The sequence below is a fragment of the Barbus barbus genome (assembly GCF_936440315.1).
Source record: "Barbus barbus genome assembly, chromosome: 13".
NCBI classification, from domain to species: Eukaryota; Metazoa; Chordata; class Actinopteri; order Cypriniformes; family Cyprinidae; genus Barbus; species Barbus barbus.
Window position 1 is genome coordinate 19,877,389 of NC_136741.1, and position 16,601 is coordinate 19,893,989.

General features: G+C 34.1%; 1 protein-coding gene across 1 annotated transcript in view; it reads left to right on the top strand.

The window, feature by feature from the left end:
* LOC306879540 (low-density lipoprotein receptor-related protein 8-like) overlaps positions 1-16,601 on the top strand; it is a gene marked incomplete at both ends in the record, with an annotated part of 172,944 nt that overhangs the window by 99,111 nt on the left and 57,232 nt on the right. The window contains one exon of the mRNA XM_079432561.1: positions 7,302-7,430. Within this exon, the coding sequence (XP_079288687.1) occupies positions 7,302-7,430 (129 nt within the window). The remainder of the gene's footprint in view (positions 1-7,301; positions 7,431-16,601) is intronic.

Below are 16,601 nucleotides of genomic sequence, written 5' to 3' on the forward strand. Positions count from 1 at the left end.
TAAGCACGACTTCTGGTAATGTGGTATGTTTTATTAATTTTGATTGCCCAGTCATTTGAATGGAGCTCAAGATGTACTGAAACCCTTATCCATGTTTGTTTTCATATTATTTGTTTTTCATTTGTTTTCAAGCTATTTTAACATTGAGTTTATAAGTTTGAGTGTTCAATTGTGTGCAAATCATATTTCATTATTTAGATTGAAACTTGCTGCATTATGAATCATTAGAATAGTCACATTTTTCCTCAGTTGCAACAGCGTTTCTTTGTGAAACTAAAGTATACTTAATTGTATCGAATGTGCACTTGTACTTCAAATCCTAAGTCTGTAACTACTTGAGGATATAATATTAATGAAATGAGACCTTCTAAGTGTACTTAAGTACACTTTTAAAACCTTAAATATCTTAATGCCAAATTAAATGTTTTACTTTATAGTACATTTTAAATCATTATGTATTAATATTTCTTTATACTTTAAAGATGTACACACTTGATATGTTGACTTACTAAATCATACAGTATGTAAAGTTGATTATAACTTCATTAGAAATGCATTTAAATACAAGACATACAAGTTTCAATAGAAATGACATTAAAAGTATATTTTAGTTTACAGTTAATGCTTGTCACAACATTCCACAGTAAACTTAAACCATAGTGTATTGCAGAGACAATAACTGACAGTTAAGACAATAAAGATGTACTTAAGTCCTACTTAAGTAATTGCTTAAGTAATTTAATTGCAATTAACGTACAGTCAAGTGTCCAAAAACACTCAGTCAGTTTGCACTTCAGTATTTTCTTTTGAAATATATTTCCTTAAGTACTTTTTAAAAGTATGCAAAGGTAAACTTCTTTTTCCCAAGGGCTGCAGTGCATGCTGGATTATCTTCTCAAGTCTTTCTCATTGACAATGATGTACAGTTTGTATAATATGTAGGAGAAATGTAGCACCTCCCCTTAGCTCCACTCAGTCCCTCTTTAAATGTTAAAGAGTCGCCAGACAAATTGATTAGCATAGCAATTTCCTGTCAGGTTAGGACATCAGAATTAATCAGGCTCCCTCATACCATACAAAGCTAAATATGACTGGGAGGTTTCACCATGATAAACTCTTTAAATTTCTCCCCCTCTCCCCACCTCAGTGAAGGGACATTAGCGAGGCAGTTAATCAAAATCACATTAGCATATAGTACAGGCACCCTTAGATTATAGTTGCCCAGCCCCACAGGAGCAGTGTGGACAGAATGCTGAAGAGATCTCAGTGTTCCTGCTAATGGGATCAGGGCGTTTGGGTTTTAGATGGATTCAGGTCAAAACTACGCTGGTCATTATACCCACATAGGCACGCACACACATTTGCATCGGGTTGTTAAAGTGCATTTTTGTAGCATAAATCAGAATTACGTTTCCTTGTTCAGTGGCAAATGTGTCAATAAAATGGAGACAAAGTGGATCAATGGAGTGAGACAGTTAAGACAGTCCTGATTCCCCTCAGATCGGTTATTCTGGCTTTGTGTGTGGCACCGTCGATTAACAGGTTTCACTGACCTCTGTTTACCTCTGAGAGTGCTGGTGACAACTAGGACTGTCAATATTAGCATGCTAGCACATGTGATTTCTTTACATTTGTTTAAAACTGTTTAGTTAAAGGGATAGTTCCCCCAAAAATAAAGAATTTTGCCAGTATTTCATTCCAAACACATAAAACGTCATCTTTGAAATGCGAATTAAGATCTATTTTTTTAATAAAACACATAAAACAAATCCATCTGAATCGAGCAGTTTAATTTGTCTTGTGAAGAGATGTCATCGCTTTATATGATGAACAGATTTAATTTAAGCTTCTACTCACTAATAAACAGACATTTAGCTCATTAGAAATGGAAATAAAATACTGAAATATGTACATGAAGCTCGCATTTTTAACGTTCCATGGTTATGTGATGTGCTCCATGTATGTACAGTATTTGTGACGATAATTTTTTAGGTAAATAAAATCAAAATCAAATGCTGTTTAGATAAAATCCTAAATGAAATCTGTTCATCGTATTAAGCAATTATATCTCTTCACATGACTTTGATTGAATAGCTTGATTCATATAGATTCATTTTTCAACACCTTTATGGGCTTTTTGGATCTTTTAAGTTTTGGTTACCTGTACTTTCAGTGGAGTGATGGAAACTTCTCAGGCTCATTGAAGATGACTAGAAGATTAATCAAAGTCTTATGGTTTTGGAATGACATTAAGATGAGAAAATTATGATTTGGGTGAACTATCACTTCAACAAATTTAAATAAAATAAAAAATTGTATTTTCTGTGATTTCTAAAAAGAGATCAGATTATTTGGTGCTGATTGAAACTGAACTGTAGTGCATCATTTTGCATAGTTTGTATGGTGAAATCTAATAATTTATTTATTTAATTTTGAAAGAAATAATTTTCAAAATGCAAATAAAAAAATGCAAACAACAAAGTAAAAGGTCAGTGGCAAATACTGTACATATTCACACTTAAAACTGTGTGTATAAGATGTGCATAAAGTTGTTATTATTGAATATGCATGCATGTCCAGGGCATGTTAACCTAATAATTGCACAAAGGCCTAGTATTTTTATCTCTTTTTTTAAGGAAGTTAACTATAGTTAACTATGTTAACTATGCAAAATTGTGAGATTAATTTTGATGAGTAATGGATGTTTTTCTTATATTGTTATACTTGTCTCTGCATATTACGATGGGCTATGAGAAAGTATTTTAACATCAGAAAAAAAATGTGCACTTCAACTTCTATAACTCTCTTGAAACTCTGGGATTGTGGTACAGAATGCTGCTGGCCTTGACTGTGCTGGACAGAGTTGTATCAGTGGATCAAAATGGTCAAATGTGAGTGTGCAGCCGTCAGCATTTGTGATAAAGGTATATCCACTAAAACTCCTGGAGGCTCATACTCTGATTAGAAATGACCTTCACAAGGACTAACACAACTTTTATAGCTAATTTACCCAAACTCTTCCACACCATCCACGCATCTTAATAAGGTTTAATCAATGCTATACTGGTGCAGAGAAGTCAAGTTCAGGCACAGATGTTATGTTATATGAGTCAGCATTCCAATTCATCCCAAAAGTGTTTGCCAGAGTTAAGCAGCTATTCAAAAGTTTATTAAGTGCCTTTTTAATTCCATTTCAATTACTGAATTTGAATCAATGCAGCAAAATGTATTCAGAATTGAAAATGTACATTAAAATTCAAAGAAATTCACACTATAGTTCATAACTTTGAAGTCTGTAAGTAAATGTTAAATTTAAATGTTGTTGAAAGAAGTTTCTTATACTCACAAAGGCTGCATTTTTAGTTCACAAATAAGAGTAAACAAAAATATATATAAAATACTATCACAATTTAAAATAACTGTTCTCTTTTTTTTATGTATTTAAAATCTAATTGATTCCTGTGATGGCATTTTCAACAATTATTACTCCAGTCTTCAGGTTTAGGTTGCATTTATAGATAGAAAGTTGAAAAGAACAGCATTTATTTATTTTTTTGTAAAAATGTAAGTGTTTTCTGTCAGTTTTCATCAATTTAAAGAATCCTTGCATAATAAAATATATTTTTTTCAAATAATTCTTACTGACCCTAAACCTTTAGTTTTCCTTTTATAATTACCTAGAAAAGCAAAGGTTGTCAAGAAAAACCTTGAATGTTTTGAAAATACTTTTAAAAGCATTTATGTTGAAGCTACAGAAAGAGCAATAGACAGACGGAGAGAGAGAGACTACACTTGATTTTGTAACCTTATTAGTTGTGGATATACTGTACTTGAAATAGTCAAACCCTTATTTTTGGGGTGCCCAGATACTTTTCGCCATATAGGCTTATGATGCATTTAGGTAAATGAGAAAGGAGTAATGGAAGATGCTTCAATGCCCACTTAGCCACGCATATTCTCACCACTCACAAGAACGTCTGAATTTAGTTGACTGTGAAACTCATCACTCGGACGTTATTGACTGAAACTGCCTCCCTAATATAATGTGGTTTGTGCAAAGCTGATGATTATTTCTTTGAGCGCACTGATGCGCATCTGAGAAAATTTCATTTCCCCTTCTTAGATTAACAATGTTACACCCACACCAAGAATAGTATTTACATTATTAGATAAATGTTAATCTAATCTCATCCTCTCCCTGTGGTTCTTCCATAACTTCATTATCCCAGGAGGAATTGCATTGCAGTCAGGATGAGTTGAACTGGTCACGGAGTACGAGCAGAGCTCTGTCTTGTTTTGTCGTCATAAAGAAAGAAATACATGAATTTGTTCTCTAAGACCTCAGCTTTGCTCTTCAACTGAAGCTTGATGTTGAGTGTGTGCATCTGCTTTGTTATTGTATTTTATCCCACTGTCAGTCAGTTTACTATTATTCGCTGAGTTTAGGACCACAGGCTTTGCATGGTTGTTTGAGAGTGTCTGTAATCATCAGGGAGTGCATCAGTCTGAACTCATCATCTTTTGAGTCTGTGCTGACCTCTGGCTCATACTTGCCTGAGAGAACGTCTTGAGTTCATCTCTTTCTTACAGTTAAATCCACTGAACATTCATCTATCAGAGCAGTGTGGGAGTTAATCTGATGCATTTTAGAATTACAAAACAATCAGAGCGAGGTCTTGAGGTAATATGTGCTGGTGGCGTTTTTTTCTTGTACAATTATAATATAATTTTATTAGTTTTTAAATGTTCTTAACCTGAGGATTTCTGCTGTCAGTGTGCTAAAACTCTTTGAAGATGCAGGTGATATTTTCTTTTACAAAGATTCTGCTTCTGAATTCATCCTCTTCACAGCTATACAGCAATCAAGCACCACTTCTGTAACAAATAATATTGTAAAATAAGATTACTAATTGAAAATAACCATTTCCTATTTTTTTATATATTTTAAAATGTAATTTATTCCTGAATTTTCAGCAGCCGTTATCCAGTATCTTTCAGAAATCGTTCTTGGGGCAGTCGTGGCCTAATGGATAGAGTTGGACTTGTAACCTAAATTAAATTTGATTCATTGTTTGAGTTATTCACAAAATTTAATTTTAGCGACTTTTTTTCCACTGAAGTTTAAATCGGAGATGCTATTAAAATATCTGTCTTAATATTTTCATAAGGATGGATCACAAAACTATCTTAATGATTGTCTTTAGGAAGTGTAATGAGCAGATTAGAGTGCATTTAAAATAATCTTGATATTCCCAGTGTGTTGTTTATTTTTTACACCGGTTGTGGTGCCTTTACCAAACTTCTGTGAGTATTTTGCTGTGTGAACAAGAGGAAGCCAGGGCTTTGTGAGCAGTGAATGAAAAGCCCTGTGGGCACAGTAGCCTTCAGGGGTAGTGAGGAGAGAGAGGAGATACGACAGACTGTGTTTCCCATGAGACTGTGCTATCTCAAGCAGTCAGCCAGACAGTTAGAATGGGTCATTCAGTTTATTCAGACACATGCTGACAAAGCCAGAAACACGCGCTCGCACGCTCACACAAAAACACTGTTCAAACAAACCCACTCTGTCACATACATTTGCCTAGTCGTACACCAACAAGCCTTGCAGTGTTGGGTTAAGCTCTGGCCTTAAACAGGCCTTTTTTTTTCCTTTGACAGTCTCAGATCCAATATGGCTTCCACAGAAGAGGACTGGGCCTCAATTTGCAGAGCCACAATGGCTGTATGCTGATGAAGAGATATCTCAAATGAGATTCACAGCTGTCTTTATCCCATTTCTTCAGAGAAGGCCATACAATAGTGGAATCCAGTGAGAGACTTTGCATTCACTCTTATGATTATAGATAGGGTTCAGAAAACAATGGGCTGCAGACACAGATTTGAGGTGTCAGAGAAGGTGAGAAGGTCTATATAAATCTTTTATACACTGAAAATTACTCAAACGACTGAAGAATAGGAGTGAGAGAAATCAGTCTGGCTGCTATTGATTTGTAGTTGGGTTCACAGACATTTAGAGATGTATAATTTATGGAGCTGTCTTGGGAATGCTGTGTGATCTGGGATGAAACTTGCAAATGTTTCAGTGGGCTTCGGTTTTGGTTAACAATAAGGCCAGTGGAGATGTCTTATTGAATTTGTGTTTGTGTGATGGGGCTTGTCAAGAAAAGAAGCTCCATGTAGAAAGCATAATTTTATAACAAGAAAATATGAAAATGTTACTAAACTAAATAGTTGTGCATATTTTTATCTATATTTATTCATGAAAAACGTGTTGTTCTCTTCAGTGCATATCACATGCCATTTATAGCATTTGTTTGAATTCTAATTATTGTGTTTTTTGGAGTTAAGTGAATGGACCAATATATACCCTTGGTAAATATGAATATATATATATATATATATATATATATATATATATATATATATATATATATATATATATATATATATATATATATATATATACATATATACACATACACACACACACACACACACACACACATGGTCAGAATTGTTGGTACCCTTGGTAAATATGATCAAAGAAGGCTCTGAAAATAAACCTGCATTATTAATCCTTTTTTTATCTTTTATTAAAAAAAAATAATTATACAAATTACAAAAATGTTATAATTTATTTAGAATAATTTTTTATTGTTTTATTTTCTTTTATTTTTTTTGAAAAAGATTTTTTTATTCAAGATGGGTTAAATTGATCAAAAGTGACAGTGACAACAGATATTTACAGTATTACAAAAAATATATTTTAAATAAACTCTCAATGTCAGCTACAGCATTTTATAATAGGGTTTTATAGTTATTGTATTTTTCTAATAACTTTCTATTCACCAAAGAATCCTGAAAAATGTATCACGTTTTCCACAAATATATTAATCAGCACGTTTTCAACATTATTAATAAGAAATTGTTCTTGAGCTCCAAATGATTCCTGAAGGGTCATGTGACTCTGAAGACTGAAGTAAAGGCTACAGAAAATGTTGTTATTTTAACAATATATTATTTCACAATATTAATGTTTTACTGTATTTTTGATCAGTAGTAAGCATTAGACTTCTTTCCAAAAACATAAAAAAATTCTACACACCCCAAACCTTTTAATTGTATTGTATGTACAGATATTGACATAATATTAGAAATTTCATTTTGTATGAACATTTGTCACTGTGTTGTGTTTTTCAAAGGTTGGAACACTATTGACCAATCGGCATCCCGGAATACGTTTTTTAAGCATTAGTTGATATTTTAATTCTCAAACATCTCTCTGTTGCTTTCACTCATAGGTCGACAGACGTGTCCACCAGAGAAGTTTGACTGTGGTGGTTCGACGAGCAAATGCGTGTCATTGTCATGGCGCTGCGATGGCGAAGAGGACTGTGAAAATGGAGCAGATGAGGAGCAGTGTGCTGCAGGTGAGTCCAGGGAGGAAAGAAAAAGAAAGAGGAAATTGCTAAAAATAGGTCCTGTCTGGATAATGCACAGTCAGGCTTCTGTGTGTGTGTGTGTGTGTGTGTGTGTGTGTGTGTGAAGCACATGAAACACACCAATGTTTGATGTTACCGTAGCTGATTGTCCTTTCATCATGTCCCCCTGATGCGCAGGGTAGATATTACAGAAATCTCTGGATCTTAAAAAAAGTGGGCTGGTTTTTGTGTTCAGACCCCCAACAGTTAGTTCTTGCATTGATGGGTTGTCACAGTGGGTGAGAATGAGAATGTGTTATGACTATAAATAAAATAGAAATTCTGCTTACACACGCACTTTCTCGCACTCCTTTCCTCTTGCTCTCACACACACAATATTCCAGCTGCCAAATACAGGTATTTCAGTTTACTATTAGATTATAAACCAGTATTGATTTTACTTTGCTCTTTGACATGCAACCTATACAAGCATTGATTCTCCAACTTCCTCTTTTATGGAAAGATTATGTATTATACATTTGGCCTTTTAAAGCCCTTTATCATTATAACAAACTCCTGATGTACTGCTGAAGAGGTCATGGATAAAGGCAAACTCAGCATTTTAAATCCATGGCAGAGCAGCTAAGAATTTGCTAGTTTGTTTAATATGGCTAAATAGTTTCTGTACTGCAGACTTAGTCACCTGTTGATTATTATTAACATAAATAGGGATACACGATATTATCGGACTGATATTGGAATCGGCCGATAATGGCTTTAAATGTAAATATCGGCATCGGCCCGATATGAAAAATTATGCCGATATGTCTTGCCGATAAGAGGAATACGTTAACTCACATGTGCTCATGGTGTGCTAGTGATTAGATCAGGTCAGCAGTGTGACTCATTTTTGAAGAAAAGTTTTGTCTGAATGATGATTAGATTGAGTGTTATGGATTGCTGCATTTAATCTGTGAAAGCACAAACAGAATGACGAGGTTCGGAGTGTGATAGAGTAAACAGTAATAGCACGTGCAGCGGCAGCAGTGACAGCCTCCCCCGGGTCCTCGGTAAGGAGTTTGAATCTGTAGGGGGTGCCGTTGACCTACTTCTAATTAAATTAAAAGTAAAATAGCCTACACATAACATTTAGACTGTGTTTCTGATTAAATAAAGCAATAATTGATGTCATAAAATAATGAGTATGTTTTAATTTAAAGGTCAGAAGCTATAGCTTACATGAAAAAAACTAACAAACATGACACTTGTAAATTAAATAATTTTATATATAGTGATTTATTCATAAATGTGTAATACGATTTTTTAAACAAATTATAAGCTCCAAAAGAGTTTCCAAATTTTTACTGTAGGATATCAGAGACTGAATCAGACAATTTTAAGATGCATCAGAACATTGAAACCTGAGGAGCTGGAATGCAGAGAGGCCTTAAGGAACAGGACGTTATAAATCTAGTTGGAAGCAAGCAATCCCAACTAGCAAGCCTCTTTCACCAAACAACTTGCAACACTGAAGAAAAAGAAACACTTATTGATAATTCCAATTCAAGAAGGAGACTGTCAAATTTGTTGCAAGTAATCAAGACTGATGTTCACACGTAAACCTGTGATAGAAAATCATTAGCTACAGACTCTTTCGGGCGTGTCTCCACACATAAAAGACCGTCCAAACCAACATTCCTTCTCTAAAGAACATGCATTCGTTCTCCTTAGAACTATACAAAAACTTTCTTCTCCATATGCACATAAAATCATCCTAAAAGGACATTTTTATGTTGTACCCACATATCATGTTTTAATCAAATAATATGTGTCTTTTTAATAAGTATTGAATAGCTCGAGCCTTAAAGATAAATATTGCATATTTAGTATGTATGAGCATGAAAATCCATGCTGTGAATGTTTCTTCCAATCAATTCTTTGTCAAATGCATCATAGTCTTATTATGAAATCATGTTCAAAAAGGTATACTTTGCCAAAGCCTGTAAAATTCGGACCATGTGACTGATAACAAGCTGATTTATGATGTGAAGAACACACCCTAGCTAAGCAAGGACAGTATCTAATTGGTCAAGACGTCCAGATGGGACGGTCCAGAAGCTGAGTTTAAAACCTCAGGACATCGTAAAATTCCCCCTCTCTGTTACATCACTCTTCGTACCATTCTCTCTTCTTTTTAACTCTTACTCTTCTCTGGTCCCTCTCACCGCGTGCTCTGGCCTCCTGTGCCATAATGAGAAGGAAAACAACTTAGTCTCGTTACATCCTTTTTTTTATTCTTTTACTTTAGTTTATTTTCTTTCCGCGGAGTTTCGTGTTCTAATGTAAGCTTGCTACAAAATCCAGCTCCGACCCGCTTCAAACTTCAACCAGAAAGAACTCCGCATCCTCAGCCAACGCCCAAAAGACGTCACTTCAAAGACTACTGAACTTCCAGCCAATCAGACACTTCGGGGAACCCCCCCCCTGTCTGCAACGAGGACACAACCCCGTTACACAGGCAAAGCAAGCAACACACCTCCAGATTCTAACAGGTTCTAATTGGTGTATTTAATATAAATTTTAGCCTCATTGAGAAACTCAAAGCGAGGGTTAAATAAGTGATTGATGGTTGTTCAGGTCTATGCAATTGAACATATTGCTGTGAACTTGGGATTTCACATTTCCATTCTCTTAAACTCATCCTTTCCTCACTTTCTCTCTTTCTGCAACGTGTGAATGTGTGAATGCTTGTGTTCATGTGTTAGATTAGTTTATGTCTTAGGTTTATATAAATAAAATCTGATTTATATTGAAAAGAGAAGTATCTTGTGTTTTCTGCTCACAAGTTAATGCCTTAATCTGTCGATTTCGTTACTGTGCTATTTAATAGTGTTTTCACTATATTTGGGATTTTAATATCCAGTACAGAGTTTGTCATACGTTCAGTGTTCAGTGAATCGCCGTAACACTGATTCTGTTCAAATCCCTATAAAATCATAAATGATTCCCTTTGAGCTAAATTAAACTATATTACGTATTAATATTATAAAATGTAATACCCCTACATTACAATTCTTTAGACCATCTACAAATGTTAAATCTTAAAATAAAATGTTAAGGTTAACACTGCATCTTTCTGGGGAAAAAATGCAGCAATTGATATATAGTTTATTGATAGTTATTTTCAAAGCTTCAGTGTACTGTCAAAAAACGTCATTATTGTTTATTTAATTCGAACAAATAAGTTATAAACAAACCAAAATTAAAAATGTTTTGCTTATAATTTCTGCACAGGAGAAACTTGGTGTTGCTTCCAAACAAAAGGAAATATATCGATATCGGTATCCACCAAAATGAGTTGAAAAATATCGGATATCGTCAAAATTCCAATATCGTGCATCCCTAAATATAACAGTAGATATATTGCTGTTTTTGGCCTTTTTCCATGATTCATGTCTACATTTAATGTGTGTGGCAAGCAGAAATATCTAGTTTGTGTGTGTGTGTGTGTGTGTGTGTGTGTATGTGTGTGTGTAATGGATTCAAGTATTACAATACAATATATAACATTAGCAATTCTAAAGAATAAATATTTACCTTTCAAAAGTTTGGCATCAGTAAGATGTTTTAATTAATACTTTTATTCCGCAAGGATACATTAAATTGATCAAAACTTACAGTAAAGACATTTATAATGTTACAAAAATAGTAAAAAAGTAAATGCTGTGCTTTAGAAATTTCTATTTATCAAAGATTGTGGTTTCCACAAAAAAATATTAAACTGCACGACTATTTTCAGTATTGATAATAAAATGAAATGTTTCTTGGGCACCAGAATCTGCATATTAGAATGATTTCTGAAAGATCGTCTAAGACTGGAATAATGGCAGCAGAAAATTCAGCTCTGCCATTACAGGAATAAATTGTTTAAAATTGTAAAAAATAAAGTAAATATATGAAAATGGATAAATTTAATATTTCACGATATAACTGTTTTTACTTTATTTTTGATCAAATAAAGGCATCCTTGGTGAGCATTAGAGACTTTTTTTTAGAAAACTTTTAAAAAAAATCCCCGCACCCCAAACTTTTGAACAGTTAAATGTACTTCTGAATAATGGTGGCAGTGATCTTAATATTTAGACACAATCCCTTAGTGGGACTGTCGTTATTCAGTAAAGGATGAAGAAACTTTATTTGAGTGAGACTTTTTTTTTTAATGACCAATTTATTTATAAATTAATTCCAGGATTTTAATAAAATGAAGTCATTTGAAATGTTTATATGAAAGAATTTAAGTATCATCAAAGTCACACAGAACAAAATGAATGTTTCGATTTGATGATTTTAGTGTGACACATTTAAAGGTGTTAAACATTTAAATAATATCAGTTTTTATAAATGCAATTAAATCAATCAATTAAATGAATAGTTTAAATTTTCTTCATGAAATTCCTTTTTTTGTGCATCTAAAATTAGTTAGACATCAGAAGCGCTCCATAGGTTGGTGTTGCATTGTCAATTTAAATGTAAAAATTGTATGTGTGTTTCTTTACATTTCAAAACCTCAATATGAGATCACGCCCTAAAGGATGTAAAGAGATTATTGTGTTTCTGTGTTGACCATTATCTACAAAATACATATTTCACAATTGAATTGCCCTGTTGTGTTCATAATATGTAATTATCCTGCCTATTATCCAGCCTTGATGCGTGTGCTTTTCATATCTCCAAACACAGCCGAGCGAAATCTCTTGTCCTTGTGTCACTACGGGCTTTCTCTTATACTTAATCATGTAATAATGAAATACAGGACACGTCTTTCAACACTAGCTCGATCTTTTATGGTTTTCCATTTTCTGACTATTAGCACTATGATTAGCTCTGTGGATTTATAGCTGTGATTTGCGTGTCGCACGGTCCTGCGCTGAACTGGAAAATAAGAGCATGCTGTGAATGTTTCTTCCAATCAATTCTTTGTCAAATGCATCATAGTCTTATTATGAAATCATGTTCAAAAAGGTATACTTTGCCAAAGCCTGTAAAATTCGGACCATGTGACTGATAACAAGCTGATTTATGATGTGAAGAACACACCCTAGCTAAGCAAGGACAGTATCTAATTGGTCAAGACGTCCAGATGGGACGGTCCAGAAGCTGAGTTTAAAACCTCAGGACATCGTAAAATTCCCTCTCTCTGTTACATCACTCTTCGTACCATTCTCTCTTCTTTTTAACTCTTACTCTTCTCTGGTCCCTCTCACCGCGTGCTCTGGCCTCCTGTGCCATAATGAGAAGGAAAACAACTTAGTCTCGTTACATCCTTTTTTTTATTCTTTTACTTTAGTTTATTTTCTTTCCGTGGAGTTTCGTGTTCTAATGTAAGCTTGCTACAAAATCCAGCTCCGACCCGCTTCAAACTTCAACCAGAAAGAACTCCGCATCCTCAGCCAACGCCCAAAAGACGTCACTTCAAAGCCAACCCCGTTACACAGGCAAAGCAAGCAACACACCTCCAGATTCTAACAGGTTCTAATTGGTGTATTTAATATAAATTTTAGCCTCATTGAGAAACTCAAAGCGAGGGTTAAATAAGTGATTGATGGTTGTTCAGGTCTATGCAATTGAACATATTGCTGTGAACTTGGGATTTCACATTTCCATTCTCTTAAACTCATCCTTTCCTCACTTTCTCTCTTTCTGCAACGTGTGAATGTGTGAATGCTTGTGTTCATGTGTTAGATTAGTTTATGTCTTAGGTTTATATAAATAAAATCTGATTTATATTGAAAAGAGAAGTATCTTGTGTTTTCTGCTCACAAGTTAATGCCTTAATCTGTCGATTTCGTTACTGTGCTATTTAATAGTGTTTTCACTATATTTTGGGATAGCTCTGTGGATTTATAGCTGTGATTTGCGTGTCGCACGGTCCTGCGCTGAACTGGAAAATAAGAGCATTAACATAACTGTAATATTTCACCGTGCTGCTGATTATAATTGATTTCCTGCTTGATATCTGGTCCTGAGACTTCTATTTTTTATTCTAGAATAACCTGCAGGACTGCTCCTTTTGATTTATAATTGATGTTAAGGCACGATCTATGAATACGTATTACTCTTAATGCTGTACAGCCCATACCTTTTGAAGAATCATGTTTCACAAAAGATTACATTTCAAATCCTTTTCAAATCAGTCACCTCTACATGAACCAGAAGCTCATCAGTGAGGTGTGACACAGAGGATGGAACAGTAAAAGATTGTAGTACTTTTTGAATTTTGCTCATTTATTATGAAAAACGTTTAGCCAGAAACTTGGTGGTTTTGCATCTTTGATTTATTGTAAATACATATATTACCATTTCTTTACCTCTACCGTTTTTATCACTACATTTGAAAACCTTAATATTTTTGTGGAAAGCATAATACATTTTTTTCAGGATTCTTTGAATATAAATGTCAGAACAACAGTATTTATTTTAAATAGAAATCTTTATGAATGTTTTTACTGTCACTCTTGATTAATTTAATGCATCTTTGCTAAATAAAAATATTAATTCTTGTAATTTAAAAACACTTACTTTTGTAAGTGAAGTGTAAATAAATGTATAAATTGAATTTTAGATGTTATAAATAAAATTATGGTTTTAAAACTTAAAATGACATACGTAAACATTTCTACTTACATTTTTACACTTTTACACAAACTTATTTTAAGGCATTGGTTTTTAATAATAATTATCCTCAGTATAACAATGTGTAATGTGACAATCAACAAACATTATTATGTAATAAGATGCGTTTAATATCACTGCACAACAACAACAGAACAACAGTAATAATAAAGTCAACAAGCAGCAAAACATTAACAGCATTATTTATTCATGATGCTTCATTGTTCACAAATCTTAGTACCTTTTAGGCTGGATAAAAGCTAATAGTCTTTTTACCGAGCATTATACATAATGGCAAAAACATAATACTGTTTTAGAGCTTTCATTTGCTGAATGGGGCAGCAGTGCACTTTTAGTGGGTTTACCAAACTCCACACATACATCTAAAACCTGCTGCACCCACAAAGCCATTTGCAGTGTACTAAAGGTTGGAAGATTTATATAAAACATATCTTGGGGAGTCACAGACATGAATAATATACCTCCTAACATCACATTCCCATTTTTGTAGAAGAAAGGCACTATTTGCCCTCAAACTCAGCTGTGTCCTTTTGCTCTCTCCTTTCTCTCTCTCTCTCTCTCTCTCTCTCTCTTTCCCCTCTATTACCTTAATCTCCAGATACACTGCGAAGGAAGCTTTTAAGTATAAATTATTATCGTAACCTGCATTAAAAATGCACAATCAAAGTGCCCTTTGCTCTTGTGGAAGCCCTATGAAGAAAGTTTAAAAGGTTTTAATTTCTGAAACTGCGTTTCGGCTGAGAGAGGAACCCCTGCTGAGGCAGAGCTGTGGCGTTTAGCTCATGAGGGAGGAGGTTCATGGTGCCAGGGGAGAAAAGCATTGACGCCTCAAATGTGTGAAGTTAAATTGCTGGTTTCATATATTCTTAATAATTAAGAAGGTGCAGTGCCGTATGAACACACTTTTTCGACTTTAAAAATTCTTTATTTTATTCATAGTTGTTGAATTTCAAAGCTTTAAACACTAAACGCAAAAGAAGATATTCTGAAGCTTGGAAGAGCCAGGACATTTTTTATTTTATTTTATTTAACTCCAATTGTATGCGTCTGTAAGAAGAAAGTCTTATACACCTAGGATAGCTTCAGGGTGAGTAAATCATGGGGTAATTTTCATTTTCGGGTGAACTGTGCCTTTAATGCTCTCGCTGAGCCATGATGTTTTAGGTCACCTCTAGAGCACAGGACTGGTAGGAAAATCTGGTGTCAAAATATGCGTAAATTAATTCAAGTCGTGTCCCCTTTAGTTGATTTGCTAGCGCTGCACCTGGACAAGAAAAGCAGATATCTCAAGCTGTCAGTTTCCAAAAGTGCCAGTAAATGTTCCGAGTAAAGGGTCACAGGATGAGATTGTCATTCTTGTGGACAGAACAAGATTAAGCTCTCAAACAGAAGAGTGACAACCATATTTATCTGCAGTGTGTACATGACAATAAAAAATTGATGACTTCCAGTCACTTTGTCACTGCAAATGTGTAAACATGTCTTTAAGCGATATCTATGTTTTTTTGTAACAATAAAGATCATTTTTATTGGTGCCTCTCAGCTCCTTTAATGCGAATTAAACGCTGGAGTGTTTATGTTTTATGCTGTAATATAATTGGATTTTAATTATCACAGTTAGATTTGTGTCACGCTGTGGGTGATATTACCCTTGAGATCTCTGACTCTCTCTCTTTATCTCATTCTATGTCCCGCACTTTTGCCTCTCATTGTACATCCATAGAGATTAATGTACCGCACTGACACCCACTTGATTCCAGCAGACACTAATTAGGAGAAATACTAAAACACGCTAAAGCAATAAAAAGAGATTACAATATGAAACTCTAGAGTATATAGACTTCTGTATTGGAATTTTAACCATTATGAGAATTTTACATATTTCTCCAAACTAATCAGTGGTCTCCAAACAGACTCTTAATTTAGCTAAACATTTCTAATTTTACTTCATAATTAAGTTCTGCATTCACTTCATGTAACATATTAGAAGACCATAGTGAAAGCTTACTTGAACTGAAGATCCTTTTTTATGCATTTCCTTAATTTCTGTAAATATACACCGTCCAGAAAATTTCTTTCACATAATATATTTTCTGAAGCTTTGAACGATGTGAAATGCCAATGCTAAATTTACACCTGGCATGCGCTTGACTCAATATCTCTGCAGGCCCTTTTGTTGCATGGAGAAGAGTTGCTTTCCTATTCCCTCTTCTCTTCTTCGACCCGATCCACACACCTCTTCTTTGTCTTCTTCCACTTCTTAGTCTTTTCACCAGGGTCCTCATTATTTGTTTGCTATAAATATATTCACATATGACTATTATGCATTGCGAAGTCATGATAGTTGTGTGGGAAATTTAGTAAATTGAATCTCCTGTACTGTGTGTATCACTGTCACTTTGGATATATGGTGCAATGTTTTGAGAGCTTTATGATCTTAAAAGCAACAACTTTGGAATAAGTTACATTTAAAATAAATTTTAATAG